The sequence below is a fragment of the Periplaneta americana genome, chromosome 3 (genome assembly GCF_040183065.1).
Source record: "Periplaneta americana isolate PAMFEO1 chromosome 3, P.americana_PAMFEO1_priV1, whole genome shotgun sequence".
NCBI lineage: Eukaryota > Metazoa > Arthropoda > Insecta > Blattodea > Blattidae > Periplaneta > Periplaneta americana.
In genome coordinates this window covers 78,148,349-78,161,831 of record NC_091119.1, presented here as the reverse complement: position 1 = coordinate 78,161,831, position 13,483 = coordinate 78,148,349, and the positions used below count along the sequence as shown (strand labels likewise).

Sequence of the window (13,483 nt, the reverse complement as noted above, 5' to 3'; positions counted from 1 at the left end):
TCAATAAGGGGTAGTTCTCCTTGCACCAACATAATCAGAGTTTATATACAAAACAAATATCGTCGTTGTTCCTGCAATAACTTCTATGTGGTATATTTATCGATTGTCAGATTTTTGCTGTATTAAAATAACTAAAATAGTGATACAGCAAATAATAAAATCTCCTACATGTAATTATATTTCTTTCTTTCGAAAATGTAAGAATTCACAATCTCCTATGTACCACTGCCATAGAATGAATAAATGTGTTTTGTCTTCCTACGGAAAAATTTTATATTTTGCACATAGTTATTGCAGGAACAACGATAATATGCTACCTGTAACTATACTATGTAAAGTTTCATAAAAATCTGTTAGGTAGCTGAAGAGTCATTAGTTTGTTCCGCTAGATTTGTGTTTTGGACCACTATGAGGCGTGGCTCAGGCGGTAGCGTATTTGCCTGCTGATCCGGAGTTACGCTCGCGCGTGGGTTCGATTTCCGCTTAAGCTGATTATATGGTTGGGTTTTTTCCGAGGTTTTCCCAACAGTAAGACGATTGTCAGGTAATGTATGGCGAATCCTCGGCCTAATCGCGCCAAATATCATTTCGATATCACCAATTCTGTCGACGCTAAATAACCGAGTAGTTGATACAGCGTCGTTAAATAACCAAATAAAAAAATTTGCGAACGTCGCGTGTCTTCTTTACTCGGCAGTTTCTGGTCTCCAATTCTCTATATTTCATCGGACTTGTTAGCGGACTGGTTCACTGTTACCAACAAAATTCCATAGCCATAATACAAAGCGACCCATTCGGCTCCCGACCAAGATCGTGCGCACGAGCTACGGAAGCATGGTCGGCAGAGGTTGTGCCATTATTGATCCACAACCTCCCATGTATTTCTAGTCATATAACTTTCATTAGATATAATAGCATGTGTACAATTATGTTTTTATTTAATAATGAGTGACCATTATTCGTGAATTTACAATGTAATTTCTGTAATTGGATTTTCCGCAACATTGCTGACGGTATTGTTGGAACACATTTAATAAATTTGTTAGATGAGACATGGCTTTATTCAACCTCTGTAGTCATGTTGATTCACAGAACAGCAGAGACAATTGTCGATTAATACACGAAGTTCCGTTGCATAATGAAAAAATTGGCGTGCAACGGTGAGCAGAATAACAAGGCCAACATTCTAAAGGGAGGTTCCGCACATAAACACTCTCACCGTTTTCTGAGCTGTCATATAAAGAGAAACCAAACGCACATTTTCAACAAGGTTCTGCAGTAGCACACACTGTTCGGGATTCTTTGGAATAAATTTAATAAGGGAGATTTTTGGGATGGTCACTTTTACAGGGGTTACAGTCCACATGTTCCTTACACCTAAATTCTTGGTTTTTCTGAACCGACGCATGCGAGTTGCGAGGTGCGAGGTGCGAGGCCCTTCTCGCACAAATCCGGACTATACGAGAGATAGTGAATGGTTTCTATAACTGCGAGGTACGCAGGTACGTTACTGCAGCGAAATGCTTGATTCTCCATTAATTAAAAGCATTTCTAGATACTCACGATTAATACATTTTGGCATTGTCCTTAATTGACTGTACCTTTAGAATTCTACGGACAGACTGGCATAAGACTTGTCTTGAGGCAGAACGTAAGAACGCAGATAAACAGTGGACAATTATCAAGTTAAGCCTTGGTTTTTCTGAACCGACGCATGCGGGTTGCGACGTGCGAGGCTAGCCTCTTACAAATCTGGACTACACGAAAGATAGTGAGTGGTTTCTATAACTATGAGGTGCGAGATCTGAGTACCTTACTAACTCTCGTGTAGTCCGGATTTGTTCGCACCTCGCAATTCGCATGCGTCGATTCAGAAAAACCAAGACTTAACCCTGAAGTGTAGCAATGCCAGATTTTCCTGAAGGTTCCGTCACACTGTAAATGCGTTTTTAATCAGTTAATTTTACACTTATTACACAAATAAAGCGTTTTTAGAAGAAATAACATAGGAATATTTTTTTGACTTGTTTTTCTTGTTGAAATCTTACCATTCACACACCTCAATTTTTTGGTTACATAAAATCTAGAGATTCTGTTCTTAAAAAATTAATGCAGTTTTACCCCTTTCACTCTGTATGAATAAGCGGGAGATTGTGGTCGATAATGACACAACCTACGACGACCACGTGCGCGCGTTCGAGGCCGGGAGCCGAATGGGACGGTCTGTAGCATCAATAGCCTGTCATCATTACATGCATACAGCGTGTATTATTTCTTATTATCTCACCATATAACTTCAAGAATTGTGTTCTATGCCTTTTCCGTGCCTATTCTTGTGGCAGTTATGAACACACAGTAAACATTCCCTCGCTAGTCACATGGCCATCACTCATAATGATTGTGCTCCGTTGTGTTGCAGAACCAAGTGGAAGCGTCAGACGGCCGTGGGGCTCGAGCTGTTGGCCGAGGCTGGTAACTACGCCGCCTTTCAGCGACTCTACGGTGGACCTCCGTACGGCTGCTGGCCGTATCCGGGGGCGGCACCTGGGGCGGTGCCCGTAGCGCCCAGCACCGCGGACCTGTACTACAGGCAGGCGGCGGCAGCGGCGGCGGCGGTGAGCACGCTGCAGAAACCGCTCCCGTACCGCCTGTACCCGGGGGCGGGCATCGGGCTGGGCCTCCCCGGACCGTCGTCCGCTTCCCCGCACATCCCCGCCCCCGTGAGCTCCGGCCTCGGATCGCTAGCGGCGTCGTCCTCGCTGTCCAGCCTGTCCAGCTACTACAACAGCCACCGGTCGCCCACCCCCCCGGAGGAGCCGCCGCAGAGCCCTCCGCCCCCGCGCCCCAGCAGCAGGCCCAGCTCGGTCGAGGAGGACTCGCCCCCCCGCGTGTAAATGTGCGTGCAATACTTAACAGGGTCCCACCACATAGATCTCCAGGGATGTCTTATTGGCTTGTCAGGTATTAAGGTAGCCATTTCGGACGAATGTATATACGAGTGTACATAACAGTGTAGTACGAAGAGCCGCGTGGCACAGGCGTGCGGCGTCGAACGCGTCGCTCAACTTCCGAGAAGGCCGCTGAGCGTTACCTAGCAATCAAGTAACAGTGGCACACAAGGCCATTTTATAATTATTGAATTGTAGTTTCTGTTTTGTGAACATTAGATAACACGTACAAAATCAAACCGGACTATTTTTCGAAATAGTCTCCCAACTTATCGATGCACTTTTGCCCGCCACCAGGACGCTTTTTATTAATTCTTGAAATAAAATCTCTAGTAGGTGTGCCGTTTGTTGTGATCACCAGATCATTAAATCGTAAAGGTTTTGTTTCCTATGTTTTTCTTCGAGGTCAAACATTTCATAGTCACGCGGGGTCATATGGAGCATGTGGCAGCACTTCCCATTCAAGTTCAGTAGGGGTATTTTGTGTGATTCTTGTAGTGTCTCTTACATTAAGAAACAATAAATACAGCATACTATGTTAGTGTTTTCAAAAGAAACTGAAAGAAACCATAAGGTTCAGGAGGCGTGGAAATTTTTCTGACGGCATCATTTTCCTTTATGACAACGCTTGTTGTCACTGCACAAGATACCCTTACAGAACTTCTCTAGGAAGTGCTCTGCTATATCCTCCATAGGCTTATAGCCTATACCCAGCCACAATCTTTGCTCTCTATGTTCACTTAGGAAGCAACACATAGGAAAGTATGACCTGATGATGAAAGAAGTGCGAAAATGACTGCACAACTAACTGAAGACATTCTTTCAAGAAGGAACAAAAAGCTCCCTGATCGTTGACAGAAGTTTGTCATTAAACTGGAAACTATTTTGAAAAATAATCAAGTTCTGAATTGTTTATACATGATGTAGTGTTCACAAATAAATAAAATCCGGATGAAATTTAAATGCCGTAAATATAGGTCTATATATATATACAGTAAATTTATTTATGTGTATATTTGGAAAACTGGACAACTGCTATGCATGTCAATGTTTTCAAGAGAGCAGAGAAATATTCACACTATTTCACGATTTTGAAATTGACTTCACTTTTCAGACCTATTTTTTTGTTTATTTTTGTGGAAATATGAAACAATACCTTCGTGAATTCATACAGAGTGGTACATGTTACAAGCCATGTCAAAACTTACAAAGTGTTTCAAAATTAAAATTCTCATTTGCACTACATTTGTCCACCTAATGAACTAACTAGAAGATTAATGTTAACGTTCGGTAAAGTCAAGTTTGAAGTTGATTTCTCAACATCATTCCTGAGTATTTGCTAACTTTAATTTGTACATTCATTTTCAGTAGGAACATTAACAAACACCCGAAAAATTTGATTTTAAGACAACGTGGTATGAGGAAGGAATTCAAAGCTCTCTTTCACAAGTATTAGATTTGATTGTGTATTCAATTACACCACATAATCGAATGCTGTAAAATAGATATCTACCTCTACTTGCTTACGAAGCAAAAGATTTGTTAAAATACTGATTTTAATAGTATTACGCTGACAGGATTTCAATGGCTGTGCTCAGATCTGAAGAATGAAAATAACTTAACGAATAACGAATCTTTAATTCTTGCTTTTATATTGATTCATAAGACTATATCAATTTTTATTGGAATGAAACAAATTTATACAGAATTAATTACTAAGCTTCAGGTAATTTATGTTTTGTTCCGCGCCGTGGCGTCGTGGTCTAAGGCATCCTGTCTAGGACTCGCGTTACGGAATGCGCGCTGGAGAAGGAATTTTATAATGACATTTCTGCCAGTATATAGGACCGGTGCCCACCCAGCATCGTGATGGATTTGGGGAGCTACGCTAGGTAGCGAAATCCGGTTTCCAAAACCAGCTATAACGGTGGGGGATTTCGTCCTGACCACACGATACCCCCGCACTGGTTGAATGATTGCCCACCTCTGCTGAGGCATGTGGACGTGAGGCCAGCAGTCGGCTGGTCGGCCTTGGCCCTTCATGGGCTGTCGCGCAACGGATGACAATTTTTACTGCGTGTCTCGAAGGCATCTCTACCAAGACTATGTATTAAAAAGTGGCGGAAGTTCTTTACTATGCGGTTAGCGTGGCAGTTCAAAGTGCAGTAGTTATATATATTTATTGCCAGTTTCATTTGTACGCTTAACGATTAGTAAGGTGGTCAAAGTTATACTGTCAGTGACACAATGCATATGTGTAAAGATTTTAACATTTATCACATTTGTTGTATCCCTAGTACTGGCCTACTGCAGTTAATTTTCTCGCGGTCTAGCAGACAATAGGTAACTACAACGGAGGCCGAATGGAGGAAGTGACAACTACTGTAACTTACGTACAACTCCGGCGCGCGCCTGTGACGTCAGATCGGCCAGTCAACTAGCGGTGTGGCTTCATTTCCATGAACAGACAACTTTGCCATATCCATTACTAGAACACGTGTGAACAAGAATGTTACAAAGGGCATGCTAGAATATAAGAACGCATGCATGTGTATGTGTGTGTTCCAGAGAATATATGATAAAACCTACAACAGCGTATGTTTGACGCTTTTTTGTTTTAAAAACAATAAAACTATTAAAAACTGCATTAATACGAAACGAGCTAAATTATAATTGCAAAATGTTGTAGTTTGATATTCATAGACGTATACGAATCATGTTTTCCTTGAATCGCGCGCGGATTTCTGAGCGCTCGACAGCCTTGGCGGCGGGCGCCCGGATCCGCACAGATATTGTACGTATATCCACAGCTGGCAGCTCGCGCACCTGTGAACGCAGTCCAGCCGCTGTTTTTAATTTGCGAGATGTCAATAGACTGACAGCGTCTCTTTGTGTCAGAATCGCGGCTGTTACCTGCCTTTAATCGAATGAATTGTGCAACGGAGGGGGAGGAAATTTTTATATTTCGAAGTTCTCCGCCCTGCAGGTTGGTCATTTGTATCCATCAAAACACCTGTGTGCGATTAAATAAAAGAAACGCGGAACAAAGGAGGACGAGGAGAGGGTATTTGCGTGATTAATCGTGCTGCGAGGAGAGGGGAGGGAGGAGAAAGAAATAATCAAAGCGTGATGTCGTGCGTGGTCACTTCACAACGTGGCGCGAGCTGCCAGCAGCAGCGGCCCTCGGCCGCGGTGACGTCATGAGGGTGTTGTATTATATTTCATTTCATGCTTTGTAATAATAAAGATAAGATGTGCACCTGCTCCTTTTATTTCATCTAACAGAAATGGAATTACGACATTACTAATTTTGATTGTCCTTTAAAATATAGCCCACGATTTCCCGTTCCAGTGTCAATAAAATCATATCTATGGATTGGTGCTGAACAGAATTTCGCCAATATTGACGGTAAGTTTTTGTTTACAAGAATCACTCCATTATTCCTTACAATAATTAATTCAAACGAATAAGCCAATGTCGTAGACATGTGCTAGCTCTCCAAATATTAACAAAGAAAGGTAAAATTATAGCTAGTAATGTGAAATGGAGGAATTCAAGAAGAAAATTATATTCATTACCTTCCTTCTGTTCAAATCATCATTTAGCAAAGACTTCGTCTTTTTAGCTTCTACTCCATTAATTCACAAGTGGTAAGACTTATGTGATTCAGAACTTAGTATAGGGAAATTAATTTACAGTGCAAATTTCTTCACGATTTTTCAAAAGAAATAATCGATATAGTAAAAATAATCACTACAGCTACTGACACATAAACTACTAGAGAAAAGGCTATGAGTAGCTTTGAAATGAAAGAGCATAGCAACTGTAGAAATAGCTCAAGACTGCAGCTTTCCTGGGAAGAGCGGAAATCATCGAACTTGCCGTCTACTTCTTCAACAGAAAGCTATACCGGATTCTTAGGTAAGTAACCCACCTGCTTTTTCAACTTCAGGAAGTTTTGACGTCAGTAACAATGATTATTAAGGTTGTAAATGAAGTACAGGAAGAACAAAACTGTTTTCATATTCTAAAAAGGATTAAATTAAAATGTTGTTCCATACACAGTGTATGAGTGGTTATTTAAAAATAAATTTTCATTGATCAGCCTATAAAAATGAAAGGTAGGCCTAAGTGATATCCAAATTGTTAGTGTATACAATTATAAATCTCCGTAAGGCCAATAAGCTAAACTTCAAACATGCGTGTGTGTAAAGTTATGACTAGAGCTAGGAAGTTGATACTAAAACTGTTAAGTTGAGTGAGCTTGGACTATATCTCTACCAAGTGAAAAATATTAGGACATCTCTCAATGTCAGTGAACCGGGTGGTACCAAACATATGTTCCAATCATCTACAGTCTTAGAAAAAGAAAATAATATAAAACATAATTTGTACTTAGGCCTATAATGTTCGTAAATCCCAATCTAAATTAATTTACCCATAGGCCTTACCTATAAAAATAACATACAAGTATACAATTATGATTCTAGCCTCATTATAACAAACAAATAACAATGAACATTTTCATTTTATGAAAAGAAATACTCCTTTTAGGTTCAGAAAAAAAAAACAATATTTGTACTCTGTAAATATTCGTTCTACGTCACAAGACTTTACTGGAGCAAATCTGTAGGCCTAATATGATACAGTATTATTTTATTACTAGACTATCATCAATTGAACAACTATTTCGTGAATCTAATAGTGTATTTCGTATGTGGCACATAATATTAAACTCATAACTGTTTTCAAGAACATTTTTCTATTGTAATGGCAGCTAGGAAGTTCAAATCGTAATTTCGATGTTGAACTTCACTGTAACGCAACTGAACGCATAACAGCACGAGACGTCAACATTTAATGAACAATAATCGGGGGAAAGAAAACGTGTTACACATTCCTGTTTGCATAATTATTAAATAACAGATGAGTATTTTTTTTAGAATCATGCATAATATTTATATTACGTAAATAATATAATAATAACAGAATAGCTCACTTTGTTCAGAACCTAAAATATTAATAAAAATTAACAATATTCTTCAAACTATTCGCGGCTGTACACAGCTCCACAGAATGCCACTATGTGTTGTTTGTGAACATACTGTGTATCATCTATAGCATGGGTGTCGAAATGCCTATAGAACCAGGAGATACTGCACGTCAAGCATGCTCTGCTAAGGTCAATAACTTTCCATATAATATAGGGAAAACGACCTTAAAGAATATGCGCTGCGGGTTGCTTACGCCAGGGGTTACCTCGTACGAGTTATAATTTGACATCTATGATCTATAGCGAGCGGCAGCAGGGCGAGGTGCGGTTTATATCTACGAGTATACTCCTCGCTATACTTAGCTGAAATCTACTGCTTTGGTATGAACTCCCACCTATGGTTATGACACAATTTTGAAATAAGTTAATTTTCATGCTCATCTTCAAATAGAAACTCAAATGCCTTAAAAGTCGTTGCTTACACTTTCTTTTTCATACCCCAACTTTACAATGAATATTTGATTTTTTACATAAATGCAGTGTATAATGAATTCGTATTTTGCAACTATTCTGAACAGCTACGTTTAATTTAAATGACACGAAATCTCACAGGAAGTTAGCCTTAATCTTTATAGAACGTATCTCAGTTCTGGAGCGTTTGGTTTGAAGTATTACACCATATCGAGAACTATGCCCAAAGAGACCCTTTTGCAAATAGCGAAGACATCTTGAACATTTCTTTCTACAACGACTGAATAGTACGGATACTTTCGCAGGACTATTCATTGATTACTTGCCAAAAGGTCATCACCAAGTAGAGGAGGGGGAGTGATAGGAGTGCTGATCCAGTCTATCAGTTCCATGTATGAAGTAGCATTGAAATTGGTTTTTATTTATCTTTTATCAAAGCAGCGGACTTGCTAGTTACTGGCTTGCTCCTTTCTTGCTTGAAGAATCTGCTGGCAGGAAAATATTCTTATGCTTTTCTCTTCATCTGCAATGCCAGGAAGTAAAGTGTTTTCTGGATGACAAAAGTAGAAGTTATTCAGAAGGACTGGAGAAATTATAATCTGTCCCTCAGCAGCAAGTTTCTGATACAGTGACAACTTGAAGTAGAAATTCTTTGCATCATTTTGGGCTTCTAATATGGAACTATGTGGGTGCATAAAAGTTAAGTACAAATCTCACTAAACGCTTCAGGTCATCAGATGGAAATTCATCTGAAAGCTACAAGCGAAGAAGCCTTTAGGTATGGTGAACCACCTGGTTGAGCAGTTTGCAAGAAATCTAGATTATGTAAATTTTATGTCCCTCGCTGAACGAGTAACCATATCCTAAGTAAATACAGTTGGTCAGAACTCAGATCCGGCATCGAAATTTGAATCCGGTGCGGCTTAGTGGATAAAGCGACAGCACGTAGAGCTGAAAATCCGCGTTTGAATCCCGATGCCGGAGAGAATTTTTCTCCGTTCTTCCCATTCTTCACCATGGTAATGCAGAATTCATGCACGGAAATATCATATGTACTTCGGTGCATCGTAGTAATACTACAATTAATATCGTCTTCCCGTGTCAATGATCCAAAACCTTCTGTCCTTTGGTCTTCAGTAGTGTTGCCAACTTAGCTATTTTGTAGCTAGAGCTAGCTGTTTTAGATATCTATTTAGCTACTACAATTACTATGTTTTATATTAGAGATATAGTGTTTAGCTGTATTTCCGATTAATTTACCTACTAAAATTCAATCGTTTAATATTGTTAGCATACGAGTTTATCTATATTCAAAATTATGATTGGCTATTTTAATTGTTTAGAGTTTCTTCAGAATGTTTGGTATTAACGCTTCGAGCTAAATATAATATTAACTTTATAGGCTATAATTAAGGCAGTCGTAAAAATACAATCAAATATCTGCATTAGCAATGAATATATTAGTCCTGCTTCGGTAGTTACTCCTCCTTTCTATCAAGCTTTCTCTGTACCTAATAACTTATATCATTAAAGGACTGTTAAATTATTCGAAGTTTTTAAATTCCGGCAAAAGAATTGGGGTACCGATAACTGAGCATATTATGGCGGTTCACAACAGCATCCCACAAATTTTATAATTTTGTGCAATAGTTCGCAATTTCAGCAGTTTCCATTCCGACTCAACAGTTGTGAAGAATGAATTGTGTGAAACCGAGCAATTTTCAACCAAACTATGTTTATTGAAACCTGACAGACCTAAGTCGAAGAAAATGAGAGGGAATATAATTTTGTTTGGTTGGTTTCGGCGGAATTTACGTATGAACTTAATAAATACCAAAAAATTTTGGCTATATTTACATCCACCTTTCCGGAGTTTACCAGCACCCAAATTATTGAAATAAATAAATACTTCCTACTTCACTATCTTTTCATTCTCGACAGCAGTGGTTTCAACCTACGGGCTGTTAAACCCTGGTAATAGGTGAATGCTTTGTGCTTTATAATAAATACAGGAAACAATTAAAATTGGAGGCTTTCACTTTACATCTTATTAATCTTATCTCAAATCTTGAAGTAATGCTAAATAACTTTCATGGACGAAACTGAGCCTGTATGATGACTGCTAGCCTATATAAACTGAGAATTTAAAACGTGGACAGTCGGACCAAATGGATGGAAATACACTAGAGATGAACAATGAACAAAACTAACTGCCGCTCTCGCTCGCTGTGTTCGTTGCATTTTTCTTTCGGGTCTCGTCTCGTCATTCTCGTGCGCTTCGAGTCTCGCTCGTCATTCTCGGAATACATTTGGTCGGCGTTGAAAGATTTCGTAACTTTGAATAACATACATAATTGAAATAAATAACATTATAAATGTTTAAATGAAACAAAAATACAAAACAGAAGAGTATCTTAGTTATCAAAATGTTCTGGTTCTATTATATGGTATTACCTATGGTTATATAAATAGAAAAAAAAAAACAATTCTCAAATAAATTTGCACATTTATAAGAAACATAAACCATAGCGTTAATACCGTATCTTTTAACTTGAGATTGCACACTTGGCCTCAAACATACGAAAATAAAATTCCTAGCCTTTTAATAAGGGCCCAGTAATTAAATAAAGATTGGGGAACTGATTACCCTATTATACGCTGAAAGGTAGAGATGATGTTTGAAATGGGCTACTTGATTGTTTATACATGTATAACAGTTGCCAAAGCAGATACAAGTTCAGTCTGGTATAAATAACTGTGGCGATTGAAGGCTGCTTGATATTCGGGACTTCGGGAGTGATCAATCTCGGCGTCTGAAAACACTCACAAGCAGTCTTTACGTCAATTATGCGGCGTATAGAACAGTGTCGTGCTAATTTTCGGCTTTGCGGGCGCTGTTAGCTTGTTTTCTCGATAGTTGTTCATCTCTAATATGCACACACATCAGCAGAAGTTGAACATAAACAGAAAGATTTCTATAATCCATTACAAATATTCATGAGAATAGGGGAAAACTAGTATTTTTATATAAACGAGGTTCATTAATTTCTGCCCCGTATAGGATTAGGCAATCGAGATTTGTCCATACATTACATTGCAGGGAACTGTTCTCTTCACCCGTAACTTAAGCATTTGTTACCTTGGTTGATACGTACAATCGCACAATCACTTGTACTGTACGACGGTCACACGGAAAGTCATGAGCAACCCATTGTTATAAATCTTAATTTTTATTTATTTGACAAACTAGGTACATCATCTTAATCTTTTCTGTCACTTTTCAACATAGTCGCCATTACTTTGCAATCATTTGTCCCGCCGTTCTGTAAGTTTGAAAATTCCCTTGTTGTAGAAGTCCGTTTCATCTTCCCGAAGATACTAACGCACTGCTTTCCGGATGTCCCTCAGCGTCTCTTAGCGTTGGCCTGGCAGCTGCTCCTTTATAGAACCGAAAAGATGGTAGAGAGTGCCAAGTCGGGACTGTAACGAAATTGCGGAAGAGTTTCCCACCCAAATGTTCTGATTTTCTCCACGGTGACACGATCTGTGTGAGGCCACGCGTTATGTCTTTAAGGAACCCGGAAGTTCATTGCCGCCCTCACGTAAGTCCGCCATTGGTCCCTATCCTGAGCAAGATTAATCCAATCTCTACCATCATATCCCACCTCCCTCAAATATATTTTTATATCATCCTCCCATCTACGTCTCGGCTTCGCCAAATGTCTTTTTCCCTACGGACGCCAACTAACACTCTATAGGCATTTCTGGTTTCGCCCATACGTGCTACATGCTCTGCACATCTCAAATGTCTTAATTTAATATTCCTAATTATGTCAGGTGAAGAATGCAATGCGTATAGTTCTACGTTGTGCAACTTTCTCCATTCTCCTGTAACTTCATCCCTCTTAGTCCCAAATATTTTCCTAAGCACTTTATTCTGGAACACCCTCAGCTTCTGTTCCTCTCTCCAAGTGAGAGTCCAAGTTTCACTACTATACAGATGTAATAATAATAATAATAATAATAATAATAATAATAATAATAATAATAATAATAATAATAATAAACTGTCCACCAACTGTAAACTATTTCACATTGTTGATAAAATTCCCAAAATTCTCGAATGCAAAGAACCTGTACACTCAGTAAGAAATTTAAAAATATAGTAAATTCGTAAAATAAGAATAAAAAAATTGTCAGCATCTAAGGAATCAGGATAGCAACAACAAAATATAACAGTGAGGGCCGTAATCAAGAACGTCACTTCAACTTCACTTCGTCTTGTCAGAAGTTAGGTGAAATGAAGTGCCGGATCCGTATTCAGAGACAATACTTACAGTATCTTTCCCTTGACAAAGTCAATATGTAAAGAGCAAGTGATCTTGGTGTTCGACGTCATCATATATTGGAGTGGAGTAGTGCTTTCAGTCCACAGTTGCTCCACGAAGAAAGCGCGGAAATCATTCATTCATTGCTGGTTACATTTCGTTTCAAATCTGTTACTTTCTAAAACATCCATTGGAATGGAAGGAAGCGCAGATGAAGGTATATACCTACATCAAAGGACGTGTTTACAAATATAAAGACGTTGTGGAAAATATGAAATCTGACGTCATTTAGGTTTAGGAAAAGAAAAAAAAAAAAAAGAAAAGAAAGGACATGAAATTTCGAGCACAAAATTATACTAAGTATTAGTACTGATAATAATACAAGTAATAACATGAAAACTGAAATACAACCTTAATATTATTCTGAATACAGTACTGTATATTAATATGAGATTATATAAGTAATTTTTATTCTAAGATAAAATCATAGTCTATTGTAGATTTTTTTCATATTATTATGTTAAAAACATTTGAAACCATGAATTTAAAAAAAAAAGCACAAGTCCATTTATCTAACATTTGAGATAAACTGTTTATTTGTATGTCTTTAACCTACTAAAGATATTACTTTGATTTTTTCTGTGCATAGATAGGCCTATTATAATGACTTTGTGTCTTGCGGAGTATTACATCAAATCTATGAATAGGTTCAGTATAAAAAATGATAAAAATCATGTTTTTG

The 13,483-nt window shown here is 38.4% G+C and overlaps 1 protein-coding gene across 1 annotated transcript in view; it reads left to right on the top strand.

Moving 5' to 3' along the window:
- The window catches only part of LOC138696191 (homeobox protein B-H1-like), a 189,205-nt gene extending 182,998 nt beyond the window's left edge, over positions 1-6,207 (top strand). Inside the window, exon 3 of the mRNA XM_069820817.1 lies at positions 2,420-6,207. Coding sequence (XP_069676918.1) covers positions 2,420-2,894 — 475 coding nt within the window. The 3' untranslated portion in view covers positions 2,895-6,207. The remainder of the gene's footprint in view (positions 1-2,419) is intronic.
- The last annotated feature ends 7,276 nt before the right edge of the window (positions 6,208-13,483 follow it).